This window comes from Gobius niger (genome assembly GCF_951799975.1).
Source record: "Gobius niger genome assembly, chromosome: 15".
Lineage (NCBI taxonomy): Eukaryota > Metazoa > Chordata > Actinopteri > Gobiiformes > Gobiidae > Gobius > Gobius niger.
The window spans coordinates 22,378,404-22,398,028 of NC_136866.1; the positions used below are offsets into that span (position 1 = coordinate 22,378,404).

Here is a 19,625-nt window from a genome sequence, read left to right on the forward strand (position 1 = left end):
TTTTGCATTTCTGTTGGAGTTTTCAGAGTAGAGAAAAGTTCTTAAAGGGGCTAGATGCAAGTTAGCCATTTTGTGCTCACTACTGCCACCTCAGGTCATCCGTGTAACTGCACCTTCTATATTAAGCGCGTGCATGACGGCAATTCGGACCCGAAGTGACACCTTTTTGAGTGACAGTGCAGGATTTTACAGGCAGTTGTGGTGAACAGGTCTGGGCTCATTCTACACATTAGGACATTGTTGGAACATTTAGGGGGAGGAAATTAATGGGGGGTTAAGATCTGGATCCATGTGAGAACATTTTGTCTCCTGCTCCTTGATCCACTCTTTTACCATGTGAGCCCAGTTAATTCTGGATTTGTCATCTTGGAACACGCCCATGTCATCAGGGAAGAGGAAACTTGGTCTTTCAGGATGTGGCAGATCTCATTCTTTGGCCACATATAGTGTTGTTGAATCTAGACCTGACCATGTCCGGCAACTACAGATCATAATAGTGAGTTTGGGGGGTTGTTTAGCTTCATTCACGCATCCAGCCATCCTGCATATTCAGTTTCTCTCCCTAAAAACACCGGCTCCTCTCCAGTAAACGTCATGCAGAGAACTCCATGAGTCTCCTGTGTTTCTTAGGCACTTCCACCAAATTTGTTGTTCTCTCTTCCTCTCTTCCTCTCGGTGATTATCATATTTTATTGCAGTACTGCTTCCTTTGACGAAGGAGAACCAGAGGAATGATTCCAAATAATAGAATAATGTCTTCTCTCTGAGTGGTGTTTTCTAGACATTATTTTACACTAGAAAAAATACCAAGGCAAAGCTGTCAGATTGTTATAAAAGCAAGAATGACCTTTGATTTTTCTTTGTCTTTATCTTAAAAGAATGAACCCTTTCTGAGCTTTTCAAATTATAGGGAGCTGTATCATGCCCACTTTGAAAATAAATTACCAAAGAAGTGTTTCAGATAAACAACTGGGGCCCTTCTGGTAAAGTATAATTGCCAACGACTTTGGGAAAAAACTTTATTTTTACCTCCAGTGACATGTCAAGATTGAGAGAGTTTACACTTATAAAACAAGTCTTATTCAGCTGGGAGGAAGCAGCCGTCGTCTCGCCGTGCCGTTAGCCAGCAAGTCGGCTCCTCTGTGCGTCATCTCGCGGATCCCGTATTCAAGATAAACGGATTTTGTTGACTCTGTACGTCTGCACAACCTTTAGCCACCTGTCAGTTTTTCTTTACATTTTAATAAGACAGATGGCCGTCGGTTTGCAGATGCATTTATCTCCAAATTGTTTTGAGAAGCACAGGTGTGGAATAAAAGTTTTTGATTTGCTTTTGATAACTTTTAGATTTTGAGGGTTGGATTTCCTGTCTCAATACTTACAGATGTAACATTTTGTTTTTCATTTCTCGTTTAGTTTGAGTACTAAAACTGCAAAGAAGGTAGTGGCATTAAAAGTCCTTAAATGAATTGTGCCAAAATTAAGGCCTTAAATGTCATTAAAAAACATTATACCATAGTCTAGGTGAATATTCGATTCTGATTGGTTGGCGGGGGTCTGTTAAAAAGTAATGATGATAAGACGGCATTATCCCTTACTTAAAGTGGATTCAAACTGGCATTAAATCTACATTTCTTGGAAAATTATGACATTGCTCAACAGTTTTTATTGTACAGGTTGATTGAAAATATCAAAATGATGGGCTAAAACATATTCAGTTGCAGTTTGCGGCGGGTCGCGGGCTGCATATAATACAGAAAATGAATAATAATAAGCTGTGATTTGGTCAAAGCCCCAAATTGACGGTAGCTTCATATTTAACACGCGGCTATATAATGTGTTGTTCATATCCAGGGGAATAAAGTATCCAGACTTACTTTTTTCCCCTACATACTCTGGAATTTATGCTCTACAGGGCAGGGGCCAGATTAAATCATCTCGGGCCGCATGTTTGACACCCCTGCATTAAACAATACCAATATGAATTGTAAAAAAAAAAGTTTAGGTGCTACTGCTACCGAATAAAATCTTTAGAGACCAAGTTTCGATGCCTGTTGGACAGGAAGTGACTTGGTGGTTTCAGCTCAAATTAATGATACAATTTTACAAGCAATAGTCTTTTATTGCATAACTGAACATTATTGTTGTGTTTTCTGGTTCTAGGTGACAAATATTTTAGTGTAGGTATTGAAAAAAGTATTGTTAAAGTACCAGTATCAGAGAGAAAGAAAAGAAAAAAACACTCTCTCTGCTCCCTCTGTTTGAAATGTTTTCAAATCATAAGGAATTAAATATGCGCGTGTTTTTGACATTAAAATGTTGTATTTGGCATTAAAAACCATCAACTTTGATTTGGTTCTGCCTGTATAAACCCTGTATTGGAGGTTACACTGTTCACTATCTCCAGCTCATTTCTAGCTCTCTCAATGCCCCCCAGTACATCCAGATTGTACACTTGATTCAATTTACTGCACGTTTGGGTGCATTTACAGCTTCATGAGATGCTGAAGTAAAGCAGGAATTAATAGATTTAAACTTGATGATTGATAGAAATGCACGATGACATTCAAGTTGTAGCTTTGGTTGAGCTAAATCTTCCCAATCACCTCAACGTCTGGCCGACAGATGGAGTGCAGCCATTTACTCAAAGCTTTTTGTGTGTGTGTGTGTTTGTGTATAATATTTCATACTCAACATAATTGTCTTCGCCGTTACTTCCTCTGATTAGCCGCTTCGACAAACACATGCATTTTATTAATTATGACATTGCCCATTTTTCCTGCATTTATCACATGGTCAGTGTTTCCGTCACCATTTAATTTCGGATCACGTTTTGACGGTTGATTGTGGCCCCTAATTGCGGCACCTTTGCTGTCGCTTGTTTAAACGGACGTAAATAGCCGAAGTGCCGGATCGGGCGCAGGCGAAATGCGCAGAGTGGGTCAATTAAAAGGGCTTTTTTTCGCCGTCCAGATTATTCTAATTAAAGTAGCGGTGAAATGTAAACTTGATTCTCGTTATGATTAGCTTTAATTAGCTGTCAGTCGGATCATAATTGCCTCTGAACGAGACTGACCTCCAAACGCTTCGCCGGCGCGCAATAACATCGGTGCGTTGCTTGTGTGACCAGTTGTTCCCCTCGCGCCTGTCAGCACCTATTTGTTTCATCAGGCCTCCTACGTACATGCATTTATCCTATGAGTAATGAACAGTAGAGGTGGTATGTGCTTCGAAGTTTGTTAAATGTCATTATGTGCTTTTATAACATTGTGAAAACGCCCCTACGTATATCTATACCTAGAGTTTCCACGCGGCATTAAAAAGCATTTAATGAATTCAAACTGGCATTAAAGGAACTATACAGACTTTAAAAATGTTAAAATTATGTGTTTCCCTCCCCCTACATGTTCCAACAATGACCTAAGGTGTAGAATGAGCCCAGACCTATTCACCACAACTGCCTCTAAAATCGTTATTATAGCTTAATATAGAAGGTGCAGTTACACGTATGACCTGAGGTGGCAGTAGTGAGTATAAAATGGCCAACTTGCATCTAGCCCCTTTAAATCAAAACCTCTTGGAAAATAATGACTTCAACTCGCCACTTTTACCTGCATGTTTAGCAAAATGCATCAATTCTGGTGCAAAACTCATTCAGCTGCAGTTTTGGCTGAAATTAGACATTTCTTTCCTCCTAAGATTCTTGTGTCCAGTTTGCTTCTGTATAACACAATTCTGTTTGCTTACGAATCTTTAGAAATGAAATATGCACTGAGTATTTTGTCTGTGGCATTGAAAATATAATATTTTGGCATCAAAATTGTGTTAAAACAGTACAAAGTAACTTGTTTACATTAATAAATCCTTTTTGTAGTCCCTCTGGGGGTATTACAAGTGTTGACGGGATGATTGGGGGGTCTCTCATCTCCCCGGTGTCTCTGGACAGAAAAAACACACTTGCAGCTTTCCCGGCCCGGAGGCCCCAATGCACACTAATGGAATCACGAAGAAGAAGCTAACAGGCTAACGGGCAAAGCTAACTCCGGGCTAGCGCCACTTAAACAGCATTTACAGCCAAGTTTGAGTGAAAAAAAATATCTCCATTGTGTAATTGTCCCTTTATCTTTTCTGTCAGCGTAGTATTTACTCTCACGGACAATTAATGAGTAAAAAAACGCAACATGCAACAACACCTGCAGTGGCGCTTATGGCCTCTAGGTGCATGAGATACTTAGTACTGCATTAAGCATTCAATTTGACTTCCTGCTACCTGCATAAACCCTGCATACCTAGTTTATGTAGGGGGAGTTTTTCTGCCAAATATCACGGTGGTGTCTTAACTTTTCTCATATTGAAAAGTAAACAAGAGGCCACAAATCTATAGGCAATGCAGTGAAACTACTAGGTTATCTCCTGGGTGCATTTAAGAGAGGTTTAAAACCATGCCCCAGGTCTTTCATTAGGCTTGAAACCAAAGTAAAACGTTAATTTTTGAGGTATTAATCGTGTGGAATGATTAAACTTGGTCTATGATATGTATTTTGCCTCACACTTACGACATTGCAGATGCAGAATCTTTACATCATGGGGCCATATTGTACATGTTTTTAATGGTAGAGAAAACCTAGGCACAACCCAGGCACAAGGAGTACATAGACAAGATCTTTATTGTTTGTCCCAGTAGAGGCATGACTGTTTGACACAGTTAAAAAGGCAATCAATCATTAAGAACAACAAACAAACCAATTTACACACAATGCAAATACAAGTATACAATATTAATGATGCTACGTGTTCAGGACTTTAATTGCAGGCGGGATGAATGATTTTCTCTGAGTGTTTTCACCATGCAGACTCCACCCAAGACCTTTAGGTTTCTAGGCGAGAGCGCTAAGTACTGTTACACCCGCAATACCAGATAATAAACTTGAACGCTTGAGGGCTTTTTGTGTAACTCATCTTGACAGCATCATGTTGTATTTAAGAACACAAACTATCGACTTGGACCTTGGAAATCCTGGATATCCTTTTTGATGAATCTTACAAATTCATCTGTTATTCATGAATTCGAGCATCCCGATCTGAAATGTGAAAACCCCCGTCTCTGACTGTGTGTGTTTGTTTGCGCAGGTCTTACTGGATTTGGTGGTGAACAAGAGCCAAGGCTTCAGCGTGGAGCAGCTGGAGAGACTGTATTCCGTGCTCAGTCAGTGCATCTACCAGCACCGCCGCCACTACGACAAGACACAGCTCCTGCAGGTGAGCCGCTGCATGGACCCGGTGTAATTACTGCTGGAATATCAGCTTTTCATACACAGAGGTTTAATTACTGAGGAGAAATGTGTTCAGTCAAGCAGGCAGGATGTGTTCATGACATCACAAGGTCACTCTGTGTTGTTTACACGTGCACATTATAGAAGAGGTCTGACACGTTCGTCATACATATGCATAATGGATTTATTCAAATTAGACACCAGTCAGTTAAATGCAAGCCCCAGGGATTCAAGATGGCACCTATCGTGTTCTCTAGGCCACGGTAAATGTTGATGGCAATGTGATGCAACTCTCAAAGGTCTTAAAAGTGATCATGATTAAATACAAGGAGGAAGCTACAGCATGTCGGGATTAAAAAGCATTAAAAGTCATTAAAGTAATTATGCCAAAATTAAGGCCTTAAAGCCACGCTGCGTAAGATGTTGCCCAATGAATAATATTAAAATGCAAGCATTTATTTAATGAAATATATTTACCTCATAAATGAACAAACAAACATGTGCTTTTGCTGTGAGTACCACACCTCTCCTAAGACATGACTGACTTTACCTGGAGTGGGTACATCTCCTGCCCGTGTCAATGGAGATGTGACTAACGGCAGCAGAATTTGATATTTAAATAGATTAGCTTCTCAACCAAATCCCTTCTTTGATTACTCACTGCAAAAGTAGAATTCTCTGTGTCGAGCTGGTCATTAGGAGCATGTTTTGTGTTGATGCCACCAGTATAGTCCAACAAGTTACGCAGTGTGCCTTTAAATGTCATTGAAAAGCTTTAAATCAGATTCAAACTGGCATTAAATCTAAATTTTGTGGGAAATATAATTTCCCCTTAGAGGTAACTATAATAATGGCTTGCATTGTATTGCAGTTTTCAAGCCGTAAGTTTCTCAAACTGTCTCGCTAACGCCAGTCTACCCCAGGACAACCAGTCTGTGCCATCGGCCCCACCGACCCCCACCAACCACTCACTCACTCACTGCATTCATTCTGGCCCATTGCACATGTTAGTGGTAGGAGAAACCGGAGCACCCGGAGGAAACCGGAGCACACACGGGGAGAACATGCAAGCTCCACACAGAAAGGCCTCGTCCAGCTGGGGATGGAGCCTGGACCTTCTAACTGTGAAGCATGAGCGCTAACCGCTGTGCCACCGTGCTGCCCTGTAGATCTCCCTCAATGACATTGCTCACCGACAGTATTCTTACTGCAAAAAACACAAAAACTGTGGACTAAAACTAATGTCGCTGCAGTTCTGACTGAAAATGTGCAGAATCTTTTGCTCAAAAGTTACCTTTTGTGTCCACTTTGGTTTTGAATATCAACATTTTCCCTCAATCCCTTGGTTGATAGAATGTTTATCAATCCCATGAAATTAAATATGCTGTGATTTGTAGCATTTGTGGCGTTAAAGGTTTAGTATTTAGGTGTTAAAATGGCATTTACAAGCATTAAATCCGACTTGCTGCCAATACAGAAACAAAACGTCTGCTTCTGCTTTAGCAAATCCCGCTGTTTTAGATTGATATAGCTTTAAGCAAAGTTAATTGGCAATCGATCTGTGACAATGAGTGCAATTTTTCGATCATTCACTGATGTTGTTCTTGATGCAAAACAAAGGCATTTCTCACTGCTTTCATGTTAGTGTGACCCAGAACGATATTTCAGGGTGCGTGTAATATTTTGGCTGCATGTGTGACTAAATTGGCTCTGCCCTCGCCTCGCCCGTGGTGCGGTCACGTGCGTTTAGCCAGACCGCATTGTCCCGTGTCTCGGAGCTGCTGTCAGGATGTCAGCCGCAGCAGAGAGGCGGAGGGGAGTGGTGAAGCCAGGTGGTGCGGCTGGACTACCCTTCATCCTGGCAGCCCAAACTCGAGATGGGAGAGCAGAAATGTCAGCTCGTCTGGCACATGCTCCGATTGCCCACGTTTTTACACACAGACTCACCATTCAGGTTCATGTGTCTTATGGGGACGGACATAGCTGTGCATAATACTTAACCAGTTATTTCGGCAAAATCTCTAACAGCATGAATTATAATCGCAATATCGAAAGGAAGAACTGCAAGAACTCTCCTGTTACTGTCTTTAATGTTTGCCTTGGAGAGTAAAATGGAGCCTGTACTTTGTCTCTCTTTTTTTGTTGTACTGGAACCGTCCCCCCGTTGTCTCAGGGTTGCGCCGCGTCTCAGTCATCCAGAAGGGCTGACCTTTTGCAGACGGAGCGGACTGCGGGCTGCCTCCGGTTAAAGCCAGGGGGGACCGTACACAATAACACAGCGGCTACAAATTGGCCTTCACATCGGCCCACAATTATTATTACGTTTGCTCCGTCACACAAAGCGATTAAAGATTTTGCACAAGTCCGTGACCTTTAACCAGAATGTGCATCACGAGGGCAGCGCGGCACCGGCTCGGCTCTGTGCGCCATGTTTTACTGTATATTTATTCGGTTCAACACAGGGCTTTACAGGCCCGGATGAGAACAAGAACTTAAAGCCAAGTCTCAAGAGCTGCGGAACGGTTGTAAAACTTTCTACATCAACGACACCAAACGTGGCTCTTGATGTAAAAAACTGTCATATTATACTGTACAATAGTCTATCCTGGCAGCTCAAAACTAACAATCCGTCAAACAACCGGATGTACTCCAGTTGGAATTAGAGACACACCGATCCAGCTCGCTGCTTCTGATACCGATACTGGGGGTTTGAGTATCTGCTGTGTTAACCGATACTGAGAGACTTTCTTTAAAGTGTCTTTCGCCGAGTTAAAAAGTGAATGGTCCTCTTATTTCCATTGTGAGATAAGTTTGAGACTAGATGCAAGTTGGTCATTTTGTACTCACTACTGTCACCTCAGTTCTTAGGCGTAACTGCACCTTCTATATTAAGCTCGTGCATGACGGCACTTTGGACCCGAAGTAACAACTTTTTGAGTGACAGTGCAGGAATTTAGAGGCAGTTGTGGTGAACAGGTCTGGGCTCATTCTACACATTAGGACATGGCTGGAATATGTAGGGGGAGGAAAATACTTGGTTTTAACATTTTTAAACTCCATATAGTCCCTTTAAGTCTCATCTTTTCTTGTCTTAATGCTACAGATCAATTATCAATATCTATGAATAAGCTAATGGCAAATTATTTAGCAAGGATTGCTGGACAGGCTATTTTACATTAATATAAACAGCTGACATAAAATGATCTGATCATTACAACTTGCCTCCAGTGTCTGCATACATTGGTGTATGAATGAGAGTGTGAATGGGTGACTGGTTCCTTACTGTAAAGCGCTTTGGGCCTGATAAAGGTAGAAGTGCACTATATAAGTCCATTTACCATTTACAACTTATGCATTCAAAATATCTTCTATCAGGTATTTTTCAACACTTGGCCAACAGTGGCCGATTTTTTGTTATTAGGCCACACTAGGTATTTCTATCATAGTTTCTCCCGCGGGTTCCAGGCATGTCCTAGTGGGACAAGGCCTCGTTGAAGGCCCAGGACACGCTGGTGGGACTTTGTCTCCGAGCTGGCCTGGTGTCGTCTCGGGCTCCCCCCAGAACAGGTGGAGGAGGTGTGTGTGGATCGGGAAGTTTGGGCATCTCTGCTGAGACTGCTGCCCCCGTGGCCCGGCCCGGATAAAGCGGAAGAAGATGGATGGATGGATGGATGGATGGATGGATGGATGGAGTTTCTGACTCAGCCTTAGTTGCCGTTAGCAATAGCATGTTCCTAGCTTTACCATACGGTTGCTAGCCCCGCATTTTGAGAGTCAATCAAAAATACGTTTGTGGGGGTTAAAACTAACTCAGCGATCTTCAGGTTCTCAGCTTCAAAATGACATATAGCTCATATTTACTTAGATTTATTTGTTTAAAGTTGTTTCTTTTTAAAGCCATGAGAGCCAAAACTGGTATCTGTTCAGTATCGGATATTTGTAGCTGATACCTGATATCATATTTTTCTGGTATGGGCTCCAATATTCTATACCAGTATCGGATTGGTGCAGGATCAAGGACCAATCCAAAATGTTTAAACTCTGTCACAGTCACAGCCCAAGCGTTTTATTCTGCAGTTGCTAACCCTCTAAACCAAGGGTAGCAACTTTGTTTTTTCCCCTCAGTGTTGTATATTAGGTCTAAAAGAAGTGTCAGGGGTTCTCCAAGGATATTACTTAACAAGTGCTGCGATCATGTCTGGTGTAATATATCTCAAAGTCATCTCTGGGGATCTGAAGATAAATGCTCGAGGGCCGTGTTTGGCCTGACGTAGCCTTACCTCAGCTTTAAACCAGTCTTCCAAATGTAGCTCAGGCTCCAGAATGTCTTTCAAAGCTGCATTTTAACACAAAGTCGATGGAGTCAAGACAGTTGTGCTTTCTCTTGTAAGTGCATTTTTAGGTACAGTAATTGTGTGGTAAAGTCCCACAATTGCTCAAGTATTCTCCGAGCAAAACTAGCCATTTTTATTTTAAGTATAGCTCACAGGGGATGAAAGGTTGTTGATCCCGTGTAATGTTTTGTAACAATGTCCAAAGGCGGTAACAAAAAGCTTCCACCTGTTGATGGCGAATCGACTTTTCACCTGCCACAGATTAGACTTTAAATCAGCCGTTAAAAATGGCTCTGAAGTCTGCCAGCCGCAATTAAGGAGAGAGCGCTCTTTCAAGGCTGCCTTTGAAATGGTGTTGCACAAACGTTGAACAACTGCATCAAGAGAATCACATCACACAGCGAGCAGAGAATCACTCTCTATCAGTTTCAACGACTCCGGTCTTTACAGCATAAATGAACTCAGCCTCGACTTCTCTCCCGCTGGAACTAGTTGGCAGACGATTGCGAAACGGCACTTGTCTTTCAGACACAATAACGCAAAATTGTTCACTGCGGTGCATGTTTTGACCTTAAGGTTTGCATTCACAATTCAGAAAAGGAGCTGCACAGAGAAAATGAGTTTAGAGAAATGGAGGAAACTGGAAGAATTGACACACTGAACTGAGATCGTTTCGCTTGAAGGTTTTTAATCAACAAAACAATGGGCAGTCAATGATTTTTCTAGCACCCTTGTATGTCCTTCACTGGGAATTTGTGTTCAATTTCCTGTTTTCAGAAGCCTCTTCGTTGTCATGAAACATGGATGGAAAGGCTAGCAGACACACCAAGAAAACAAGCTTAAATCAGTGCCAGCTAATGCTAATTAGTGCTGCACAATTCTCCAAATTCACTGTCTTTTGCAAGATTACTGAAACATTTGCGAGTTATGCAAAGCATGACTCCAGGTTAGGCTGAGGATTCAATGTTATAACTAGTGGTGAGTTAATTATGGACTTTGTAATGAATTAATGGCAATTAATTCATTTATTATATAGCGGTATATTTTAGATACTTCTTTGTATTTTCCTACATTTTAACTCATTTTGGAGGATCATCTCAAACACTTCAAAGACAAGAGCAGCTTGATTTTTTTTTGGAGAATAGGGCTGCACAATATATCACAAAACATATTGTATCGCGATTGTCAAGCTATCTATGTTTAGCCGTTCCTATGCTTGACTAGGGTGGCCAACGCTTCTGGAGAACTTTAGCTGGAATTCTCTCAACTTTCTAGTTGTTGCAGAAATAGTAGTAGGTGAAAACCCTTAAACAAAAGAACACAAAGATACCCCAGTGTAAGTATGTACACCATGCACAATTCAGCGTCATTATTTGCAATAACAGGTAAGTAATATTTCACACATAAATTTAAGGTAAGTATCCATGAGTCTAGCTCGTACATGACGGCACTTCAGACCTTAGTCTTATACTTAGTTTTAACATTTTTAAACTCCGTATAGTCCCTTTAACAAGTCTGGCAGTAACATTATTTTTGCTGTTTGTTCCTAAGCAACATCTTACAAGGAAAGGGAAACTGAAAAAGTGCCACTTAAGTAAAGTGTGATTAATTTCGATTCATATTTTTAATAAACTTAGTTATAATATGATTCAAAGAGCTTTAATGAAAAGCATCTGAAAATGATATATGGAGCAAAGCCGATCTTTCCTTCTAAAACACAAGCCACAGCATCTGATAAAAATTGAGTTTTTCACTTCTTGTTAGTCACCCAGGTGCGATCTTTGGTGCGCGCCTGCCCCGCGGTGACACTGTGAAAAAGGGCTGCAGGCCGACGCATTGAAGATCATAGGAAAAGCACCAAGGAGCAGTGGCGCGGCGTTGTGTGGGAGTACAGTGAACCCAGGCTCCGCGGTGTTAAAAGCATAGCCGTGTCGTAATGCGGCCGATGAGCTAAAGCTCTCAGGCACTTTTTTTTAAATTAGCAATGTTTTTTATTTTTTTTACCCGCTCGTCCACTCAGGCTTTCTGTGACTTTTTTTTTTTTTTTTTTACAGCGGCTGACCCATTGTTGATACCTGTGGGCGCTTGCTAACCTGCTAAGTGCCTAATTCACGCCGTAATGGTGTTGGTAAAGTTAGAACCAGCACAAACTTCAGACCGTGACATTAAAATGTTGAGTGCCGTGGGTAGAGAATTAAGCTGAACAATCCTGCAGACAAAAAATATCTAAAATGAATAGATTTTTTTAAAATTTGGTACATAATAATGAATCGGATGACAGTGCACTTTCTAAAAACTAGTATATCAGAATGTTTTGTTTTTTGTTCCACTTCCAAAATAAAAGCTGTTTCTGATTGTTCTGTTCTTTTCAAAAGTTGTCCAAATAAAGGCTGATTGTTTTACTCACACTTTATGCACTGTCATCACAAGCAGCCGTTCCATTTCTGTTCAACAATAAAACCTTATTTTAACGACACCGACTCATAATTGACATCAGTGTCACGAAAAGGGAAAAGTAAATTAACCAAATCCTTTCAGCAATGTTTGTTCAAATCTAATCATTCATGACTAAGGCATTACTCATAGTTTAATTAGTTAAGGTAAACGGCTTGTCTGATTATGATTTCTCCTCTAATCATTTTCTCTCAAATCGAGCCAATTACAAAAGGGCCATTTAAAACTTTTTGCATTGTACTTTGAAAATAGTCTCCAATAACACATTTTGATCTGTGTTGCAAGATGGACACTAATTTAAAGGAGAAAAAAGAAAGTATGAATATGCGTCAGACGAGATGACAGATTGACACGAGTGGTGCTTCTCATTAAAAGCGCCTCACAGTTCGGTTTGGACAGACAGCTGATTGGCACGTAGACGTTGATTGACTCGTCAAAGCTTCAAACTAAACAGTGATGTTAAAGCGAGTGACGCGAGTGAAGCCGGATTTGGACGTCTTTAAAACTTCACCATGCAATTGTAGATATGGTGAATTATAGCACCATCGGGAATAGTACTTTTGCAGTAGCCTTAAAGGAACAGGCCACCGTTTTTACATACTATGATGTGTTCTTGCCTGAGCTTAGACAAGTTGATGCGTACCTGTCTGGTCTTTGTGCCTGTGGAAGAGCTTGGTCGCTTCCAACTTCACTCTGTTTGGAACTATAGAAATTAGGATTGGGCGATATCCCCTTATTTGGCAGTTGACGATGTTTACAGTGAACCATCTCTCATTATAAGCATTTTTAAAGACAGTTACGTAGCCTATATATACTGCATATTATTTATGTTAGGAAAATGTGAGATTGCAGGATAAATGGATCTAAACTAAACATGATCTGAACAGTCATGGAACACAAATCTTGCAAAAGAAATGTGTTAAAACTCATGCGTAAAGTCTGAGAGGAGGACGACTTACTCAGAGCGTTAACTCCTCCTCATTACCAAGGCTCTTTTCACACGAATACAAATGTAGATCGGAGCTTATTATTTGCATTTGCTCAGTTTTAACGTAGTGTTTAAGAAACAGTGGGTGAACAGGACAATATTTAGAAGTTTGCGTCGTAGCTTACGTTTTTCCCGCGCTGCCCGGTCCTTCTGCTCGTAACCTCGTACCTCCTGCACCGCGCCTCTTTCTCTCCTCTCCCCTCTCTCGGGCCTTCGTGAGAATTATCCAAACCCATGCGCGCTCAGCTAGCTCCAATGTGAGATTCGTCGCGTTTAGTTTCCGTACGAAGCAAAGCAAAGCGAGATCAAGCGGTGTCAAACTCTGAGCTGCAGAGAGAGAGGGAGCCCCGCGTGTCAGAAATAGAGCAGCGCTGCGTCTTTACTTTAATAATTACGGCTAACACATCATCGCTTCCACTCGTGTGCATATTAGTTATATTTGTGATTTGATTTACAGTGCAATCCCTGCAAAGTTTGAAGGTTTACAAAGCCTACAGAAGACCAGTGTGTGTTTCTGACAGGAGGGGGCGTGGCATCACGATGGTGGCTCTCCATCGTGATGTTGCTCATCCATCACGACCAACCCTAATAGGAATATGCTGGGAGAGACCAAATGCTAACAACATCTTCTGGTCTTTTTGCGTGACTCAAGGCACACAGTTCTTCCATACTGTGATGTGTTCTTAGAGAGGCCAAATGCTAACAACATTTTTAGTCGTTTTGCTGAGGGCACGCACAAGGACCAGGTACACATCAACTCGTCTAAGCTCAGGCAAGAACCTATCTCAGTATGTAAAAGCGGTAGCCTGTTCCTTTTAACTATCTTTTGAGATTACGTCTTTTCTGCTCCACTGAGTTCTGCCCCTTCCCCAACAGAAAGTGTTTACGGGGTTTACACATGGCTGGCATTAGACCTAAATTATGACATTTCTCAACAGTTTTGGCATTAAATTATAGTATTTGTGGGGTTGGGCGATGTCCCCTTTTATTGCAAGTTGACGATGTTTGCAGTGAATCATCGTGATGGACAATGTTGGTTCATCCAAATGGTCTTAAAAAGCGTTAAATTTACCCTACTTCTGCCTGTATAAACCCTGGTTTAGTTCTTCATAGGAAGGTTCACGAGCTATTTTGGACAAGGCTTTTACAGGTGCTCGTCATATAATTAGAATACATGAAGCATTTCCTTCTGTTATTCAACTTTAAATGTGAAACTAATATATGATATAGTCTCATTACATGCAAAGTGACATGTCATGCCTTTGTTTGTTATAATTTTGATGATTATGGCTTACAGTGATTATGGCTTACAATAACAAAGGCTGAATATGTCACTTTGCATGTAATGAGTCTATATCATATATTAGTTACACAGTTAAACTTGAATAACAGAAGTAAATGCACTTTTTCATGATATTCTAATTATATGACAAGCGCCTGTATATTTATAAGACGAAAATCAATTTTAAACATGTTCTACAACAGGGGTAGGCAACGTCAGGCCCAGGGGCCAAATCCGGCCCTCCAGCACACAGCCTCTGGCCCCCAAGATGATTTTGAGAAATATTATTGTGCAAATCAGAGATCAAATACCTGTTAAAGTAGTCTAAAAATGCGAGAAATAGTCAGTATTTCAATGTCCTGTCAGAACATCGCGCTTGGTCATATATAATGTTAAACAGTGATTCTCTACTGGCGGGTCGGGACCCAAAAGTGGGTCACGGAACCATTTTCAGTGGGGCGCGAGTCTATAGGGAACTTTAATTCAATAATTTCCATCTGAAATTGCATGGAAACACTAACTGTGTCTGTTAAAAGTAATTGTTATTGGGTTGTTTTGATCATAATTTCAGTCTTAATGGGAAATCTACTGCTTGTTCAACAAAAACTTTATATACAATATTTTATACAATCTATGACAAATGACAGTTTTATTTGGGTCCTCAGCTCGTCATCCGAGGGTGATGGTGGGTCCCAAAGCCCTGCCACCTGAGAACTGATGTAAAACATTGGCATTTGCTGAAAACTTTAGGCTACAATGTTGAGGTTTGGCCCTTGGGTGTTTTGGGAATGATGAAAATCGGCATTGCATTTTTCCTCGGCCACATGCTGAGTGCTTGGACACAATGGCAGTGTGCGCTCAGGTTCGGCCATTGCTCGGTTTCTTCCTTCGGAAATGATGAAGCAATGATGAATATATTGCAGAGATCTGATGCACATTAAGCCTTAGTCTCCACTTCAAAGTTTGCTCTCTACCAAAAGCCCTGTTGTGTGAATAGTAAATGATGCTTCTCACAGCTGAAGAGCAGCGGTGGCGCATGTGTTACTGGTGCCACTGACTCCATTCAGACGAGTACACAAACACAGTGGCTGCGTCTCCGAGGCATTAATCACGCTCTATTGCCGTCTCCCATCCATCTCGCGTCCTCCGGCTCCGCTCGCATTTAGTCAGTGTCAAACTCAGCTGTTTTCACGCTGAGAAAAATCGCCCGTCTCATTCCAGCACAGCTTTGCTTCATTTTCTGTCATTTATCACGCCGCTGAAAGCTGTTGTTTGCTGTGGGAAAATCTTCAAGTAATATTAAAATGTTATTGCACAGAGGCGGCGGAGTTTCGTGTTCTGCCGGAGTCAAATCAGCAAGTATTTATGAAGCTGTAATCTACATCCAATTTATCTAAGGTATAAGTGTAAATGAATGTAGTACAAAGACAACCGCAAATGTAGTTAAAGGTTTCTCTCTATTGGGATTTGAATGATAGTGTTTATATAGTGCAGCAAACAGTAATCGGATAATATGAAAAACAATGTAAAAGAAAACCTTCAGTGCAAGTAGTTATTAATTTACGCCTTTATGTAGTGTTTTCCAGATATTTGCTTTACTCTCAGAGTTTTTGGGTTGGTCGCGTCAGTAGGTGTTTTTACTTGGGTGCTTTAACTGACGGCATCTCGTCATAGAAGGGGGCGTGGCCTCCCAGAGGGGGAAATAGTATCTTTTGGGAAACACAATTTTCTCTTTTTAGCCATTTTCTGGTGGAATATGAACTTATTTATCACACATAAATAAAGTCAAGTGTAAATCGGGTCCATATGGATATTTTCTCACAACAGATTGTTCCGTAGAAGTGAAAAAACGGCAGTTGTAGCAAGCGCTAGCACGATGCTAACATGTAGCATCATCAAAGCAAATCCGTTTTTTATGTATATTTGGACAGTTGAACCACTTTGCTCCTCTCCATGACTTTGTATCTTTATTTAGTAGAAAACTATATTCATAATTCAGCATTTGTTAAAGCAGTTTTTTAATAATTAGAGAAATTTGATATTTTTCTCAATAGTTTTGCCCCTTAACTGTTTTCAAACATGACCATATATGGGCGATTCCTGAGATGCAGTCTGTATCTATAGCCATATTTAGCTGCTGTTTGCCCAACTTTAGCTGCTGTTAGCATAACATTAGCGCTTAGCTTAGCGTCAATAGTTTGTCTTTTAGCTGCTGCTTTCCTCAAGTATTTGCCTTGGCACCTCAGAATTATTCCATGAACCCCAGTAAAAGGCATAATTCGTCCACATTGTTCTCATCAAAACTGTTCTGTTGTTTCTTCAGTCATGTGTATTCCAGCCTGTGCAACCGTGCGAGCGCCGCCCACGACTGCAGACCATTTCTAGTACTTAATTTCATATTTGTACGTGATCAACAGTGTAGTCAAGAGTTACTTTTGCTTTTTACATATTTGTATGTGTATTTGAGTTTGGCAGCAAAGAATTAAATATTTTTCAGTGTGCTCTTGTTTTCTGGGCACCTGGTGGATGGTGGCAATGCCTTGGCCGCTTTATTTTGCTTTTTCTGTATACAAATTAAAACATGCTGTACCAATTCTGTGTGGATATTTACCTTAACCCTGTCAAATCATGTTGTATGATAGATGTGTTTAGTGTAATGCTGACATCCTCGTTAATGAATAGACTGAGCATAGGTGACCAAGGCTTAGGACACTATCCGGTCAAGGGAATGCTACATTGCACATTTATTTTGTAAAATCCTTATTTTTATTGAATATACTGTGATTTTACTGTTCGAACTACATGGCTCATAATGCATTGTAGCAAAGTGGGTCGCGGTGAGGGGAAATTATGGGTTAACCTCTTACCCCTTGTCTTAACCGAGCACATTTTCTCCACTTCGGCTTTACCCAAATCTAAAAGCTTCTCGACTGGAGAGCAACAGCTATTTTGGGTTCTCTTCTCTTTTTATGATGCTTGTCGTCGTGTTTTTCGCAATGTTTTTGTCACCTTTTTGCTAGGTTTTGGGTCACTTTTTTGTTTTATTGTTGCTTTTTCATCCTCGTTTTCATCACGCATTAGACGTTTTTTTTCTTGAAGCTTTTCGATTTGGGTAAAGCCAAACCGACGACAATGTGCTCAGTTCAGGTGGGGGTTATGGGGTTAAAGGGGCGTCGAATTGGGTAAATCTGTCCCTGTAAATATCTTGTAGCCATAATTTATCGGCTGCCTGTTAACGCTAATGTTTTTTTCTCCTCTTTCTCGTCTCGCAGGACATGGAAAACCGAATCCAGCATTTCGACACATTCCTGTGAGAGAGTCCGGATCAGGTGACGCTCGGGACCACGCGTTCGTTCATACTAAGCAACATCTCGCCGCCGCCGCCTCCTCCTCTCCCAGTTTTTACCTGTGGGGGCAGATCTCAACACGGACAGCCACAGACTCCCTATGGTGCTATCGTCTCAGGAACTTAGCCAGACCACGAGCCCAATCAGCCTCACGGAAACCAAACTGCGAAAACCGGGCTCTCGACGGTCCTCCCCCGGTGCTTAAACGGGTGCTAAAACTTCCTCTCTTGGGACTACTGTTAGAAGTGAGCGCGAACTTTTCTGTTTTTTTTTTCTTTTTTTTTTCAACTTGCGTAAACCAACAGACCGGGTGAAGATGTCATATCAGCTGCTCATATCTAAAAAAAACAAAAAAAAAACATCTTTTGTTGTTTGAGTCCATGTATTGTAATATTCACAAAAGGTGCATCGAAAAAACCACTCAAGAACTTGGCAACACTTTATGATAACACGCACGCTATTAAGCATCAAAGTTGCAAAGCTTTACTCATCGTTTGTTAGTCATTTATGAGCACAAGACTGGCACTCTGACATGTTTGGAGCTCAAAACACACAAAAAAAAACAAAAGAACTGATCACTGTTCCCACAAAATGTATAGTTGATTCCTTATTGTGTTTTTTACTGGAGTCGCCGGGCCTTCAAACTTATCTGGGAGCGGCTTTTGTGGCTCGTCGTTCATTTACCCGATCTGCGTTACCACGGCAACACATACAGGGACCGACTAAACGCTCTCTCGATCTATTTACACCTTTTAACTACATTTCCTCAGTTAAAATATCTGCGTAACGAAAACAGTTTTTTTGGAAACTCTAAAAGAAACCTGAGCCAACCGAGAAGAGAACGCGCAAAGTTAATTGAGTTCAAACCAGTGTTCTTAACTCGTTCTTTAACGTTCTTCGCTCTAAATAAACCTTGTGAAAAGCGCTTTGCCAAGTTAATGAATGATAAATGGATTACGAGCAAAGACAGCAACCGATAGAGAAAGTCCTTAACCATTTCTACAGAATAAAAATAAAGATATACATGCGTTTCCAGTGACATCACACATTGTTCCGGCGGCCATTTTGAATACTGAAGTAGCATTATGCAGTACTACAACATGTAACAATATCTCCACTCAGGATGATTATGACTGACAACTGATTGACACTGGCATTTTTATGTACTCGTAATCATTGCTCAAAAAGATAAGTTTAAAAAAGGCCCCAGAGATGCACGTTTTTGTGATCTAACCAGCAAATGTGGCACAGACGTAGCAGCTCTGTCTGTCGAGGTACAGCAGGATTTACTAAAGATCTGCTTCACTCTGAAGACTAAATTAACACGTCAAAGAGGGAACAGAAAACCTTTCTCTGTGATTTTTACAGTTTGTCATGTTAACAGAGTCTCAGTCTGAGTCGGTGTTTAAGCTGCTCAAGATGTTAGCATGCTACTGGTTAGCAACTGTCATCGGCTTCAACACGATGAACACATGTGTGGCTCTATGAACATTGAGGAAATACTACAGTAACAGCTCAGCTCTGACCTCTGTCACATTTCGTATCCAAGGCTAGATGTTTGTTTCTCTTGGAGAGGTCAAAGCTGAGCTGTCGAAGCTAAATGCTAACCGCTAGCATCTCGAGCAGCTTAAAAACTGACTTACTGGTTTCTTCTCTGGGGCCGTGTTTTTACTGTTTTCTTCTTGAGTAATAATTACGAGTACATAAAAAAAGCCACTGTTGATCAGTTGTAGAGATATTGTTACATGTTGCAGTACTGTATAATTCTACTTCGGTGTTCAAAATGGCCGCCACAACAACAAAAGTCGCATTACTGAAAGGCATGTATAGATTAGCATGATTGACTTCTGTAATTACAGTGCGTCGGCATGGTTACCAAAACTATCCAGCAAACACCATGTGCTCACAAATGAAAAACAAACGTATCAGTCAAGCTTTGTAAATGTT

General features: G+C 41.0%; 1 protein-coding gene across 2 annotated transcripts in view; it reads left to right on the top strand.

Moving 5' to 3' along the window:
• atad2b (ATPase family AAA domain containing 2B) overlaps positions 1-18,191 on the top strand; it is an 84,684-nt gene extending 66,493 nt beyond the window's left edge. For both annotated transcript variants that reach the window (XM_079572648.1, XM_079572649.1), the window contains exons 27-28: positions 5,131-5,259; positions 17,604-18,191. In XM_079572648.1, the coding sequence (XP_079428774.1) occupies positions 5,131-5,259; positions 17,604-17,645 (171 nt within the window). In that variant the 3' untranslated portion in view covers positions 17,646-18,191. The remainder of the gene's footprint in view (positions 1-5,130; positions 5,260-17,603) is intronic.
• The last annotated feature ends 1,434 nt before the right edge of the window (positions 18,192-19,625 follow it).